The following is a 14,386-nucleotide window of genomic DNA, read 5'->3' as shown; positions in this document are numbered from 1 at the left end:
ATTTTGTGTAACGTATTTCAAATTGTATCATAATGTTTAGATGTAATGGTTAGAAGTACAAATAATTCCTGTAATCCACCCTCCTCCCCAAAGCTGGTTTGATAGTTACAGCAAATAGATGCAGCAAATGGAGATTTGACATGAGTCTTAATCAGGGGTATAGTTTTTTAAAGTGGCAAAGTATGTACTTAAGAATAGATTCAACATTTGATCTTCTCATAGTGGAAAAATAATTTCATTTTACAGAATTTTTTAAAATTGCCTCTTTTGAAAGAAGAGAACATGGGGAGTTCTGATTATCCCTGTTTTAAAATGTGTCTTACCATGAAGGAAAGTGCTTAACAAATATACTGGCCACTGTATGTTTAATAATGCTGTAATTTCCTATAACCTATAAGAAAGGAAATTGGAGAGAAAAAAAGGAGTTTGTTAAAAGGAAAAATAGGGGGACAGCAAAGTGTTTCTCTAATTTCTCAATGAGTAAAAAGTGGGCTTTATAAAACTAGACGTATCTAAGGTTAAATTTCTGCTTTGGCATACACTTTTGTGACTTGTGCAAATTACTTGATCCTTCTAAGTTTTAGTTGTTTTTATTTGTAAAGTGAGGTTATATTACAAAATTTCTGAGTTCCTTTGAAGACTAAATGAGCAGAAATACCAGCTACTTAACTGTGCCCTGTCATGTAATTTTATTGAGCCCTAAACATTGGCTTAAGCACTATATAGGCTTTATCTTCACAATAACCCCCAATTTGTGGCTGAGGAAACGGCAGCAGAGAGATGTGAAGTAAGTATATGATCAGGATCACACCAAAAAGCAGTAGCCACAGGATTTTAACCCAGGCATTCTAACCTCCAGAGCCTGGACTCCTCATCATTATATTATTTCTCATGTTCTTATAATCCTTATTAAAACTGAGGACATACTTTTCCATAAAAACTGTGTTAGATTTTATAATACTATTACAAATTCTCAGACTGTTAGAATCAGTGTCTCTTTCAGTGTCTTAGTACAACCTGTTTTAATGTGCAAAAAAAAATTTTTTTTAAAGAATTTATTTATTTATTTGACAGAGAGAGATCACAGGTAGGCAGAGAGGCAGACAGAGAGAGAGAGAGAGAGAGAGGAGGAGGAAGCAGGTTCCCCACTGAGCAGAGAGCCCGATGCAGGACTCGATCCCAGGACCCTGAGATCATGACCTGAGCCGAAGGCAGAGGCTTAACCCACTGAGCCACCCAGGTGCCACAATGTGCAAAAATTTCTTATATAGCTTCTCTAACAGATTATAACCTAGCTCTTGTGTAAATGCTTGCAGAAACGGGATTTTATTACATTTTAAGAGTTCTGTTTCATTGTTAGATAACTTAAAATGTAAGGAATTTCTCTTTATTCTGTGGTAAAAATGTTTACCCTCACTACCTTTACCTGTTTGTTCTAATTCTTTGCCCTGTGGGGAAGTAGTAAGTGGATAGTTTCTTTCATAGACAGATATTTAAATATTTACGCAAGAATCATTTCACTTAAGGGGAACCCTCCTACACTGTTGGTGGGATTGCAAGCTGGTGCAACCACTCTGGAAAACAGCATGGAGGTTCCTCAAAAAGTTGAAAATAGAACTACCCTACAACCCAGCCATTGCACTACTGGGTATTTACCCTAAAGATACAAATGTAGTGATCCAAAGGGGCACGTGCACCCCAAAGTTTACAGCAGCAGTATCCACAATAGCCAAACTATGGAAAGAACCTAAATTCCATCAACAGATGAATGGATAAAGAAGATGTGGTATATATATACAATGGAATACTTTGCAGCCATCAAAAGAAATGAGATCTTACCATTTGCAATGATGTGGCTGGAACTAGAGGGTATTATGCTTAGCGAAATAAGTCAATCAGAGAAAGACAATTATCATATGATCTCCCTGATATGAAGAACTTGAGAGGAGACATGGGGGGTTTCCGGGGGTAGGGAAGGAAAGAATGAAACAAGATAGGATCAGGAGGGAGACAAACCATAAGAGACTCTTAATCTCACAAAAAGACCCTGAGGGTTGCTGGGGGGAGGGGGGTAGGGAGGGGTGGTTGGGTTATGGACATTGGGGAGGGTATGTGCTATGGTGAGTGCTGTGAAGTGTGTAAACCTGGTGATTCATAGACCTGTACCCCTGGGGTTAATAATACATTATATGTTAATAAAAAAAATTAAAAAGAATCATTTCTCTTTCTCACCCTAGGCTAAGCATGATCAGCTATTTTACAGAAAACACATTTCCACAACTGAGAGCCTTCTGTGAATGCGTTCCAGTTCTTTTTTTTTTAATGTGCTTACTATAAATTAACTTCATATGCCAAATTTTATGTGATTTCAATTTCTACAAGAAAGAAAGAAAATCTGACTGTTCACAGATCTGAATAGACATAACTTTTTAGTCATTACTATGAAGTGCAATTCATTTATGGACTCAGTAGGAGATATGCTTACATTTTATACAGTAACTACTACTAGTTAATGTTTATTGAATATTTACTATGTACCATGCCCTTTTCTAAGTTCTTTACAGTTCTAAGTTCTTTATTAAATCACAATAACCCTGCGTGCTTGATGCTATTTTTATTGTTTAACAATAATGACAATGAGGCACAGAGCTGTTAAGAGGCTTACCCTGTATTATATGGTTTGTACTAAATCTCAGTTCCAAAACTGAGATTCAAATGTAGGTATTCTTAACCACTATGATGCAGATGTTTTAGTTTAGACTGATTCAACAAAATACCATATATTGGGTGGCTTAAATAATAGACATTTATTTTTTGCAGTTCTAGAGGCTGGGAACCGAGATCAAGGAGCCAGCAGGGTCAGAGCTCTGGTGATGGGCCTCTTCCTGGTTTTAGACAGCGTCTTTTCTCTGTATCCTTACATGACAGAGAGACAGAGAGACCAAAGAGACCAGAGGGCTCACCTCCAGTACCATCACATTAGGGTTTCAACATAGGCATTTAGGGGGACATAAACATTCTGTCCATAACAATATGTTAAGTAGTTCATTTGTGAGCTTGTTCAGAAAAGTTGTCTATACTTAATATTCATTTTTTGAAATAAGAATATGTCACTTATAGGGGTACCTGGGTGGCTCAGTGGGTTAAAGCTGCTGCCTTTGGTTCAGGTCATGATCCCAGGGTCCTGGGATCAAGCCCCACATTGGGCTCTATGTTCAGCAGGGAGTCTGCTTCCTCCTCTCTCTCTGCCTGCCTCTCTGCCTACTTGTGATCTCTGTCAAAAAAATAAATAAAATCTTAAAAAAAAAAAAAAAAGAATATGTCACTTATAAAATCAGCTTTTGGAGCAGCTCATTTATAATGTGGGCAATTCAGTTACAATAGAAACCTTTCTTGAATTTGAATCTCAGCCAGTAACTGTGACTTTGCCTGTTTCTTGATGCATAAAATGTGGGGAAGTTATTTTAAGGATTAATATGCATACATATACATATTTGTGTGTGTATAATTATACTATTATATATGTAAGTATGCATACTTGCAGAGTCTAGTGTAGTTGTTTACGAGGTTTTTAAATGGTAATAAGGCAGCATAGCGCAGCACTTAGTAAGGTAGACTTTAGTATGGAACTGACTTGCTAGATATATGACCTTGGGCCAGTTTCTTCACCACTCTGTGCCCTAGTTTTTTTTTTTTTCCCTATAATGTGGGTGCAGTGCTCATTACAGGGCTGTTTATGAGGATTGATGAGTTTATAGAACCCTTACATCAAGACTTATACTTTGTAGCATAGTATATAAATGATAAAATGATATTTTATATCCATAACTAGCATAGCACCTGTATTTTTGCAAGTTAATTAAGAAATTAAGTTGAATTGTCTTTAAATTCATGAATTTTTTTAAAGGTATATAAAGCCAAATGTAAGATACTCATTAAAATCAGTTAGTCATACCATCTTTTATTGCACTTAACCCTGGAGCGCAAAGGTTAAGTAACTTGCAGTTCAGACAGTTTTCCTGTGATTGCCAAGTTACTTATAACTAAACCAGGTTTAGTACTCTAGTCATCTAAGTTGTTTTTTTTTTTAATAAGCAAGTGACCTAAGGTAGATAAAACACAAAATGATGAACTTCACTATGAAGAATTTTAGTTATACAGTAAAATTAGAAGTGTTTGAACAATAATGGATTAGCCAAAATAATTAGAAGTTTCTCTTCAAAGTTATCGTTTTTATTTCAAAGTAGAAGCACCACTGTATGCTTTATGAGAAACCGTGGACTTTATGTTTTAGATATACCCCTATCAGCAATGTGATATCAATCCATCAGTGTCCTTGAAACACTTTCCATTGTGATCGAACATCCTCCTAGTATAAAACAAAATGTGAAATCCTTTACGTGTATGTTTAGGTTATTACTATAAAGAATGCTGGCATTATATTCTATTTACAAATAATTACTTTAGAGGAATCTATATAATGTTTAAATATGCCGCTGCCTTTAACCAATCAGGTATTAAGTAGAGATTTAGTACAATTGTTGAATAGATGAGTTAAATTATTTTATTTAATTTAAACATAATAGTGTTGGGAAGACTTTGGGGCAGTGATCTAATTCAGTTTCAGACTCAGTGTATCCCTGGAAGATGATCCTGCAACTCTACTTGAATATTTTCTTGGCTTGAATTTTTGTATTATTGGTAAGCATAAGGAGATTCCATTTAGGTGACTTTAAGCTCATCTCAAACCCTATAATTCTGTATTCTTTGAGAATATCAACTTCTAATTTTAAGCAGCAATTGGTCCTAGTAAATAATTTTTACATACTGTTTAATTTACAGATTGCCCAAGGACTCCAGATACTCCCAGCAGTGACCCTCGTTGTTCCACTAGTAATAATAGATTGATGGCCTTACAAAAACAATTGGATATAGAACTTAAAGTAAAACAAGGTGCAGAGAACATGATACAGATGTATTCAAATGGATCTTCCAAGGTAAGTACTATAAATGTAAGTGTATACAGCCAGTCTGCATTATGTCCATATTTAATATGTGTGAATTCACTTATCTGATGAAATTTATTTGTAAACCCAGCATCCATACTTGTGGCGTTTTCACAGTCATTTGTGGACATGCACAGAGGGCTGAAAAATGTGAGTTGTCTGATGTGCATGCTCAAAACTGAGGTCAGACAAGGTGCTCTACCTTCTTCTTTAAGCTCTTACCCTGTAAACAAGTATCCTTTTCATGGTCTGTTTAGTACCACAGTTTTTGCATTTTTGTGCTTACTGTGATTTTGTTGTTTAAATATGTATTATTATGATTTCTAAGACCATTTTAGCTTCTAAATTTGAAAGTATTGACGATAAAACAAGTTTAAGAAACAATAGTTTTTAAAATAATATTTTTAGGGGTGCCTGGATGGCTCGGTTGGCTAAGCATCTGCCTTCAGCTCAGGTCATGATCCCAGTGTCTTGGAATTGCTTCTCCCTCTACCTGCTGCTCCCCCTCCTTGTGAGCGTGCTGTCTCTCTCTGTCTCTCTCTCTGACAAATACATAAATAAAATCTTTTTAAAACAATATTTTAAAAATTACTTACTCCTACTAAAACCAGTTAAGAAAAATTTAGCTGTATGAGTAAAGGATACACAGGAGCTCTCCATATTTGCAACTTTCTTGTGAATCTAAAATTGTTCTAAAACAAAAGGTTATCTTTTAAAAATTAAGACTCTAGGGGTACCTGGGTGGCTCAGTTGGTTAAGTGTCTGCCTTTGGCTCAGATCATGGTCCCAGGGTCCTGGGATTGAGCCCCCCTCATCAGGCTCCCTGCTCAGTGGGGAGCCTGCTTCTCCCTCTCCCCTTGCTTGTGTTCCCTCTCTTGCTGTCTCTCTCTGTCAAATAAATAAATAAAATTTTTAAAAAATTTAGACTCTAATATTAGTTTTCTAGCACTATAGACAGGTTTTTAGGAAACAACAAATGGAAAGACAGGACATTCTAGTGGGAGTGATTATTTGGAGTAGAGCTGTGGGTTCTTTTGGGAATCTGGAATGGGCATATAATTCCTAATTGAAAATCATCTTATGGGGAGCAGTTGGTACTAATAGGAATGTGTCCTTGTTCTGCGGTATAATGTAGAAGAGAAAGTGTTGGGAACCACTAAGCCGATTGTTTTAAAGGTTCTTTCCAATCTAAGGTTCTGTAATTTTATAATTTCTGTAAAGTCTTATTAGAAAGATGGACTTACAAAATTTACCTTGGTATTCTCAACTAATTTAAAGATTTTGCCTCTGCAAATTAATATTTCTTTCATATTTTAATAGATATTTCCTAAGTAATTTCAGAATAAAAGTTGTTAGGTTGTGTTTTGATTTTGTTTTGTTTTATTTAAGAATTTGAAATGGGGGCTGGGATAGAATTTTAACTTGGAGCTATGCATCCTGCCCACCCACCCAAGGAAATCTGGGAAGATACAGAAAAGGGAGAAATGTGTATATATTAATAAGTAAGATTTTTTTAAGTTTAATAATGAAAATTAGATTATATGCCATATTGTAAATGAATTTTTAAATTATTTTTAGAGAAAATATTTGTTTTCTACTTGATATATTACTTATATGATATTTAATAGCATATTTTATTAACTTTGAACACTCATGGGGTGGTAGCTTTTTTCTGTGTTATTATTTTTAGTGTTGACCTTTAGTTTTGAACATTTTTAATTTTTATCAAATGTTATTTTGGGCTTTTTTTGTTTTAAGGCAAATACTATGTTCTTGGAACTGTGAATGCATCATATTATGCTGGGTGTTTTAAAATTAAATTTATCCAGGAGCATGTGGGTGGTGTAGTCAGTTGGTTGTGCCAGTGACTCTTGGTTTCAGCTCAGGTCCTGAGAACAGGGTCTGCTTGGGACTCTCTCTCCTTCTCCCTCTCCCTCTGCATTCTCTCTCTCTCTCTCTCAAATAAATAAGTCTTAAAAAAAAAATTAAATTTACCTAGCTTCCACTCCCTGGAGTAAGTTTTTTAAAAACAAAGTTGATGGATTAGATTGAGAGGTTTAGGAACCCTTTGACAAAGGTGAATGTGTATGTTGATAGATGGATGAATGAGAAGGCCATAGGTTACATTCTTAAATGGTCTGTAATTGCCCCACTCCACTCCCAATATGAACAGGTTTATGGAAATATTGAAAGTAAAATAGATAACTTACGATAACCACAGGTCCAAAATGAACAGAACTATGAGCATCCTACTAAAACAAGAGATAATTTTCCACTAGCCTTTTATTTTTTTTAAGATTTATTTATTTATTTATTTATCTGAGAGTGAGTGAGTGAGTGAGTGGGAGGGGGGAAGGGAGAGAGAAACTTTAGCAAACTGTGCTGAGTGTGGAGCCTAGTGCAGGGCTCAGTCCCACAACCCTGAGATCACAATCTGAGCTGAAATCAAGAATCATATGCTCAACCGACTGCACCCACCCAGATACCCCACTAGCTTTTTATTTTTGATTAGGGGATTTATTAGTTTGAGAAGGGATCAAGTAGAAAGGTTCAGCTGCTAAATCTCTGAGGTAGACCTGCTAGTTATTTCTGTCTAGATTTGGTCTTGTTTTCATTTCTCATCTTTAAACTTCTTATTGGGTCAAAGTGTATCTCGGTGAGATTAGGGAAAATTATAAATTGTAGTTATATGGAATATTAATTTGTTAAGGACTTAACAGTTTGATAGCTATTCTGCTGGACTCTGGAGTATAAATGTAATAAAGTTAATGCCTTATAACATAGTTGGTACTAACAGGTAACAAATATCCCACTTTCAAAAGTTCCACTATCCAAAAAGGAAGTATCCCATGTAAGTAATTACAGTATATAATAGTGGTATGTTCAAGTTACTTTAGAAACAGTGGATAAGAATCACTTAACTGCCAGAAGAAATCATTACTCGTTGTGAGATTTGAGGGATGATTTGGAATTTAAAAGGGAATTACTTTCTAGAGAAGATGATGTGGGTAAACCCAGCAGATACAGAATAAGGAACCGTTTAATAGCATGGCTTATTCTAAGGAGTATAACTGCTATTGTATGGCTATAGCAGAAACTCTGAGCTTATTTCTTATCCAATATATCTGAAGTAGGTAGAATACACTTTTAACATTTGCAGTCATCTTCAGTGGAAGGCCATGCCCTCATGGGTGAACAAATCTCAGTCTCCAGAAAAGCACATTTATTTTTGGGAAAAGTCTTCCAGGTGATTCCAACAAGACTTTTTTTTTTTTTTTTTTTCCTGTTCCCCACCAGTAGAGCTTTAAGTGAGTGAGGTATAGTGAGAGGTATAGCATTAAGCAGTTGAGATTCTATCTTACGAGATATATGGAGCTACTGAAAGACTTTTAGCAGAGTAAATATATGATCAGATTTGAAGTTTAGAAAGTTCACATTCATCTTTCTTAGACTTGAAGAATTCATTAGAGAAGGGTCAAGTGTATAGGCAGCAAGTTTAAATAGGCTTTTGTAGGAGTCCAGGTTAAACATGCTTCATTCCTCTTGTAACAGCAGTGGAAGCAAAGAAGACAGAATCAAGTTATTTAGGTAGAATAAATATGTGGTGTCTTGATACGAGAAAGAAAGAGTTGAAGATGATTCTTAGGTTGGTTATGTAGGCAGATCGGTGAATGGTGGTGCCCCTTCACACAGATAGGTAATTCACGACGGGGAGCAAATTTAGGGTAGGAGTAATGAATTCATTTTCTTGGTAAAAATCATCTCCAGGACCTGGTTATTATATTCTTCATAACAAAATTACTACCCTAATACACATTATAGCCAGAGGTGTCCTTTCAAAAGCCAAGTCAGATATTTTCAACTCATGTTTCAAAACCTTCTGTTGGCTTTCTGGCAAGCTTAGAACAAAATCCAGAGTCCTTATTGTGGCTTACAAGTTCATACATGACTTACCCTGGCTACCTTCTGATTTTATTCTTTAAAACACTTACATTCTCTTTTATTACACTCTAGCTATATCAGCTTCTTTGCTATCTCTTGAACATACCAATCACACTCTTACCTTAGAGGCTTTGCATTTACTGTGTTTCTGCCTAGATGTCTCCGCTCAAGTACTTTTCATGGGGCTTTTTCTCTCACTTCATTACAGTCACTGTTAGATGCTAACACTTCACCAAGCTCTTTACTACTCTCCTGTATAAAATATCAGCCCGTCTCTCCTTGTCTCTTTCATTGCATTACTTCTACCTGAAATTATAATTTACATAATTTCTTTATCATTTTTATCAACATTAGAATGTAAATTTCTTGGCTCTAAGTAGCACCATTGGTTTTCAGAATAATCTGAGGGCTTCATAAGACATGTTGAAGAGATGTTTTCCATTGATGTATTCAGGTGACAAGCTATTTATTAAAATTTGGGGTTCTTGTTAACCTCTTTAAATGTACCCAAGTCTTTTCAAAACTTTTTCTCATTTGAAAGTATCTGATCATCTATCCTGGCCTCACTCTCCTCAATGGTTCTAGTCTTGATATAGTCCAGTCTCATCTATATTAACATCCCATAAAACCTTTCTGGATTTCCTCAGCTAAAATTGATCCCATCTTCCTTTGAATTTTCTTTGACTACTTTAAACATTCTGATACATACATAATTATTTGTATCTGTTCAGTAAAATTATAGGTTTTTAAAGGTAGCATCCTAACTAATTAATCTTTGTATTTTCATTGGATGTGACCACAATTAATACATGTAAAGTAAGCCATAAAGATATGATGGAAAAATAAAGATAATGATTGGTTTATTTATTTCTGAAATCTGTGTGTGAAGTAGTTTATCTGTTATAAAGGTCCTACTATGACTTGCAAAACAGTAATGGTTATTTTTTATAAAACAAAATATTATATAATTGGAAAATACAAAATTTTTAACTTAAAATTTTAAAATACTGCACATTTAAAATATTACAGGCATTGTAGAGTGCTAATTACCAATAGAACCATATGATATTACTATCTTTTTAGTTCAAAATTAGTCAGATATTGGCATTTTCATCTGATTCAACCTAACATAAATAAAAATCTTTCCAAAGCCTTAACATAAAGGCCATTATCTCTGTAATTCCTAAACCAATTTGTATACTTTAGACCTACCTTATCCCTCGTTTTGAATGTATTAGGTGCTCAGTAAAAAATCTGATGAATTCCTAAAAGCATAAAATTGACCATAAAAATTTATTGAATGCTGGAAAGCATAAGACTGACATGTAGTAATTGTAAATCACCTGTGACAGGTAATATCCAGTGTCAGTTTTAAAAGCTTTCATCATACTTTGACATCTGCACAGATCTTCCAGAAGTCTGGGAAAAGTCGATTAATTTTAAAGTGAACTAAATGCTCTTCTTTGCATGTTGAATTGAAATAGTTAAGAAAGTATTTCCAGGGATGCCTGGGTGGCTCAGTGGGTTAAAGCCTCTGCCTTCAGCTTGGGTCATGATCCCAGGGTCCTGGGATTGAGCCCCACATCTGGCTCTCTGCTCAGCAGGGAGCTTGCTTCCCTTCCTCTCTCTGCCTGCCTCTCTGCCTACTTGTGATCTTTGTCTGTCAGATAAATAAATAAAATCTTTAAAAAAAAAAAAAAAAAGTATTTCCAAAGAAGTAAATGACAGAACTGCTGTCTTCTCTCGTGGTAATAAAAATAATAAAAGGAGTAGCTTAGTTGAAAAGCATAGTATTAGACAGTTTGCTTAATATTCATATATTTATACTAGGACTTCATTATCTTAATAATCATTTTTATTACTCTAAAAGAGAACATTTTTAATGCCAATGAAGTGCTAGGCAGTATGATTTTAGTTTTATCTAATGCTTACAAATCTCCATGTTTTAGAGAGTGGTATCCCCATTTACATAATTTCTTCAAGAAACCTAAAGTTTGCAGAAGATAGGTAACTAACCCAACGTTAAAAATACAGTTAAGACTTGAACCCCGGTCTGTCTGATTGCAAAACATATTTGCTTCATTAAATTAGGAGCTTTGCAATACTAAGTTTTTGCTCTTACTCCAGTGAGGTCTCAAAGAAATAGAAAAGCTATTTTAAATCTTCAGTTTGTCTCATGTACGTAATACTGGAAAGGAATAATTAAAGTAAAAGTAAAGTATTTTCATTTTTAATCTGGAAGGTGAGTAGGTATAGTCTTAAAAGCATGTATAATTAGTCATAACAAAACACCAAACTCAAGCAAGTATTTTTAATGGTAAAGCAGAATTAACAAATACAGTGTGTGTGTGTGTGTGTGTGTGTGTGTGTGTACTTCATGGTGTAAATTGATATTTAAGAGATATTTAATTTGATATTTAATTTACATATAGTAAACTCTGCTGCCCAACTCCTTTGGTTTAAAATCTAAATATTTAATAAAGAATGAAAACTGACTAGAAGATCTTTCCTAAATTGCCCTTAGGAGCAGGAAAGAAATGGTAGAAAAATATGAAAATAAGTTTGCAAACTGCTTTTTCTTCCACTATATATTAGCCAAACTAGTTTGATATTTATCATAAAATGTATCAGCTTACTTTCTGTTTTTTCTTATATAATGTCGTCATTCTCTGTCTCACCCCACATCTTCACCCTCCCCCCCTTTCAGTGTCATCATATACTTGTGTGTGTTTTTATTGAAATGATGCTGCACATCTGATGCTTGTCTCTAGCTTCTAGGCTTGAACTCTTCCAGAGAATATAGGTTGATTGTATCCTATTTTATTTCCAAACCAGTACTGACTGCCTTGGTGATAAAAGTAGAGATGCCTAAATAATAAGCAAAAATTAGCCTTTCTTATGAATAAATGTTTCCTAACTTGATGCATAGCTTTATCATTTCTTTTTTTGTGAATTGAAAACCACTAGACTTTGACAACTAATATAACTAACGAGGGCATGGTATTAACTTCTGTTACTTGTTACATATGAAATTTTTGGAAGAAATTACTGTTTTATTTTCTATGGCTGCTGCAATAAATCATCATAAATTTAGTGGCTTAAAACGACAACTTTATTATTTTACAATTTTGTAATTGAGAAGTCTCATAGATCTCACTGAGTTAAAAATCAGGCATTGGCAGAGCTGCATTCCCTTCTGAAGGAGGCAGAGGATAATTTGTTTCCTTGCTCTTTCTAGCATCCAGAGGCTGCCCACATTTCTTGGCTTATGGCCCTCTTCTCAGTCTTTGAAGTCAACAGCAGTGCGTACAGTTCTCACATTACTCTGCCTTCTCTTCTACATTTAAGGAGCCTTGTGAATTACTTTGGGTCTACCTGGATAATCCAGGAAATGATCTCTGTATTTTAAGTTTGGGCAATTAACAACCTTAATTCCATCTGCTCTCTTAGTTCCCCTTTGCCACGTAAGGTAACATTTGTAAGGTTCTAGGATTAGGACATGGACATCTTTGGGTGGATCGTTATTTAGCTGACCACAGTTCCAAAAATGGTAAGTTTTCGTGACTCTCTGTCAGTAGCATTCATTGTTATTGAAACTAAACTGAAGTATGATAGTAACATTATTTCATGTAATTCACCTTTCTTGAAGTTAAAAGAGGTGTACTCACTATAATTTCCTCTTACTTTATTGAGACAGTCTTATTTTTTGACATTCAAGAATTTCAAGAAACCTTTCTCCTTGTCTCACCAATGTTGACAAATGCTGTTTCTTGTTTCCTTTCTCAGATTTATCACAGATACCATCTACGATTAGTTTTAAAAATTTGCCTACATATGTGAAACACCATAAGATTGTAACTGTATTGTTATGGGAGAGGAAGAGGTTTTCAAAATGTTCAGGCCTAGTGACTGAGGCATCTCTGTCACATACAGTGCTTCTGAGTATGAGAATTACTGACCATGGTCTGGGAAAATTCTTTATATTTTTTGGAAAGCAGGAAAAGAGAAAATTACAAATGTGAATTTGGAGTTTTTTAAAACAGTAGTAAAATTCACTTGCTTTCACTCAAATTATCCTAATTTATGGAGTTGTTTTTCTCATTTATACTGCTAACAGTTTGGTGGCTTTTTAAAATAAATGTATCTACAGGTATATCTATTTATATTTAAAATAAGTATATTTACTTAAACAAGTGTTCTTTTAACTCTGTTTTTCACTTGCTGATAATCATTTGATCTTACTTAGGACCTATGAAAATATTTTGTCTTTTCACCTGCTTACATTTTCAAACTTATTTTAATAGGATCGGAAACTCCATGGCACAGCTCAACAATTGCTCCAGGACAGCAAGACAAAAATAGAAGTGATACGAATGCAGATTCTTCAGGCAGTCCAGACCAATGAATTGGCTTTTGATAATGGTGATGGAATAGAGATAAATTGTCATTCTTATTATTATGGGCATGGTGCTTAATAAATGTTATGTAGGAGAGAAGCAGTGGTTCAGAGTTAAGGAGGAGGAAGCATTATGTTTTTTGATGTTTAGTTTTTATCTTTGAGTTTTGATGGCTAAAATGGAAGGCTTTTTATTTCAACATTGTATCTATTAAGTATTACTTGAGTGTTTATTGACTTAATAAATAACTTTTAAGTTGTAGGAAATTTTTTTTTCATGAATTTTAATCACTTCACATGAGAATACCAAATAAATGGTTCAATTGCATTTTTTTTTTCCCCTCTAGCAAAACCTGTCATAAGTCCTCTTGAACTTCGGATGGAAGAATTAAGGCATCATTTTAGGATAGAGTTTGCAGTAGCAGAAGGTGCAAAGAATGTAATGAAATTACTTGGCTCAGGAAAAGTAACAGACAGAAAAGCACTTTCAGAAGTAATTTTAAATAAATATTTGAACTTAATAAATATATTACTCAAAGAATGTAATTATTTAGATAATAATTGTCTTCTCCCTGTTCAAGGCCCAAGCAAGATTTAATGAATCAAGTCAGAAGTTGGATCTTTTAAAGTATTCATTAGAACAAAGATTAAATGAACTTCCCAAGAATCATCCCAAAAGCAGTATTATTATTGAGGAGCTTTCACTTGTTGCATCACCAACACTAAGTCCACGTCAAAGTATGATATCCACACAAAACCAATATAGTACACTATCCAAACCAGCAGCACTAACAGGTAGGTTGCATACATCTCCTAATTATTTTTGATGCCTTTTTCTGTGTCTACATCTGGTCCTGGTTTAATAAATGAATAAAGTATGCACAGATTTTTAAATTGTGATATTTTTAAATTGTGATAATTTAAATTTTTAAATTGTGATAATTTACACATCACATAAAATGTATTATTTTAACTATTTAAAAATATACAATTCAGAAGTATTTATTTACAGTGTTGTGTAACCATAACCACTATGTAGTTC

At 34.4% G+C, this 14,386-nt stretch overlaps 1 protein-coding gene across 2 annotated transcripts in view; it reads left to right on the top strand.

Annotated features, from left to right (window-relative positions):
• Positions 1 to 14,386, top strand: part of PKN2 (protein kinase N2) — a 131,201-nt gene that overhangs the window by 59,165 nt on the left and 57,650 nt on the right. For both annotated transcript variants that reach the window (XM_080801017.1, XM_080801018.1), the window contains exons 3-6: positions 4,843 to 4,997; positions 13,253 to 13,370; positions 13,692 to 13,837; positions 13,926 to 14,139. In XM_080801017.1, coding sequence (XP_080657143.1) covers positions 4,843 to 4,997; positions 13,253 to 13,370; positions 13,692 to 13,837; positions 13,926 to 14,139 — 633 coding nt within the window. The remainder of the gene's footprint in view (positions 1 to 4,842; positions 4,998 to 13,252; positions 13,371 to 13,691; positions 13,838 to 13,925; positions 14,140 to 14,386) is intronic.

The sequence above is a fragment of the Martes martes genome (assembly GCF_963455335.1).
Source record: "Martes martes genome assembly, chromosome: 4".
Classification (NCBI taxonomy): domain Eukaryota; kingdom Metazoa; phylum Chordata; class Mammalia; order Carnivora; family Mustelidae; genus Martes; species Martes martes.
The sequence above is the reverse complement of the archived record's forward strand: the minus strand, read 5'-3'. Positions and strand labels throughout refer to the sequence as shown.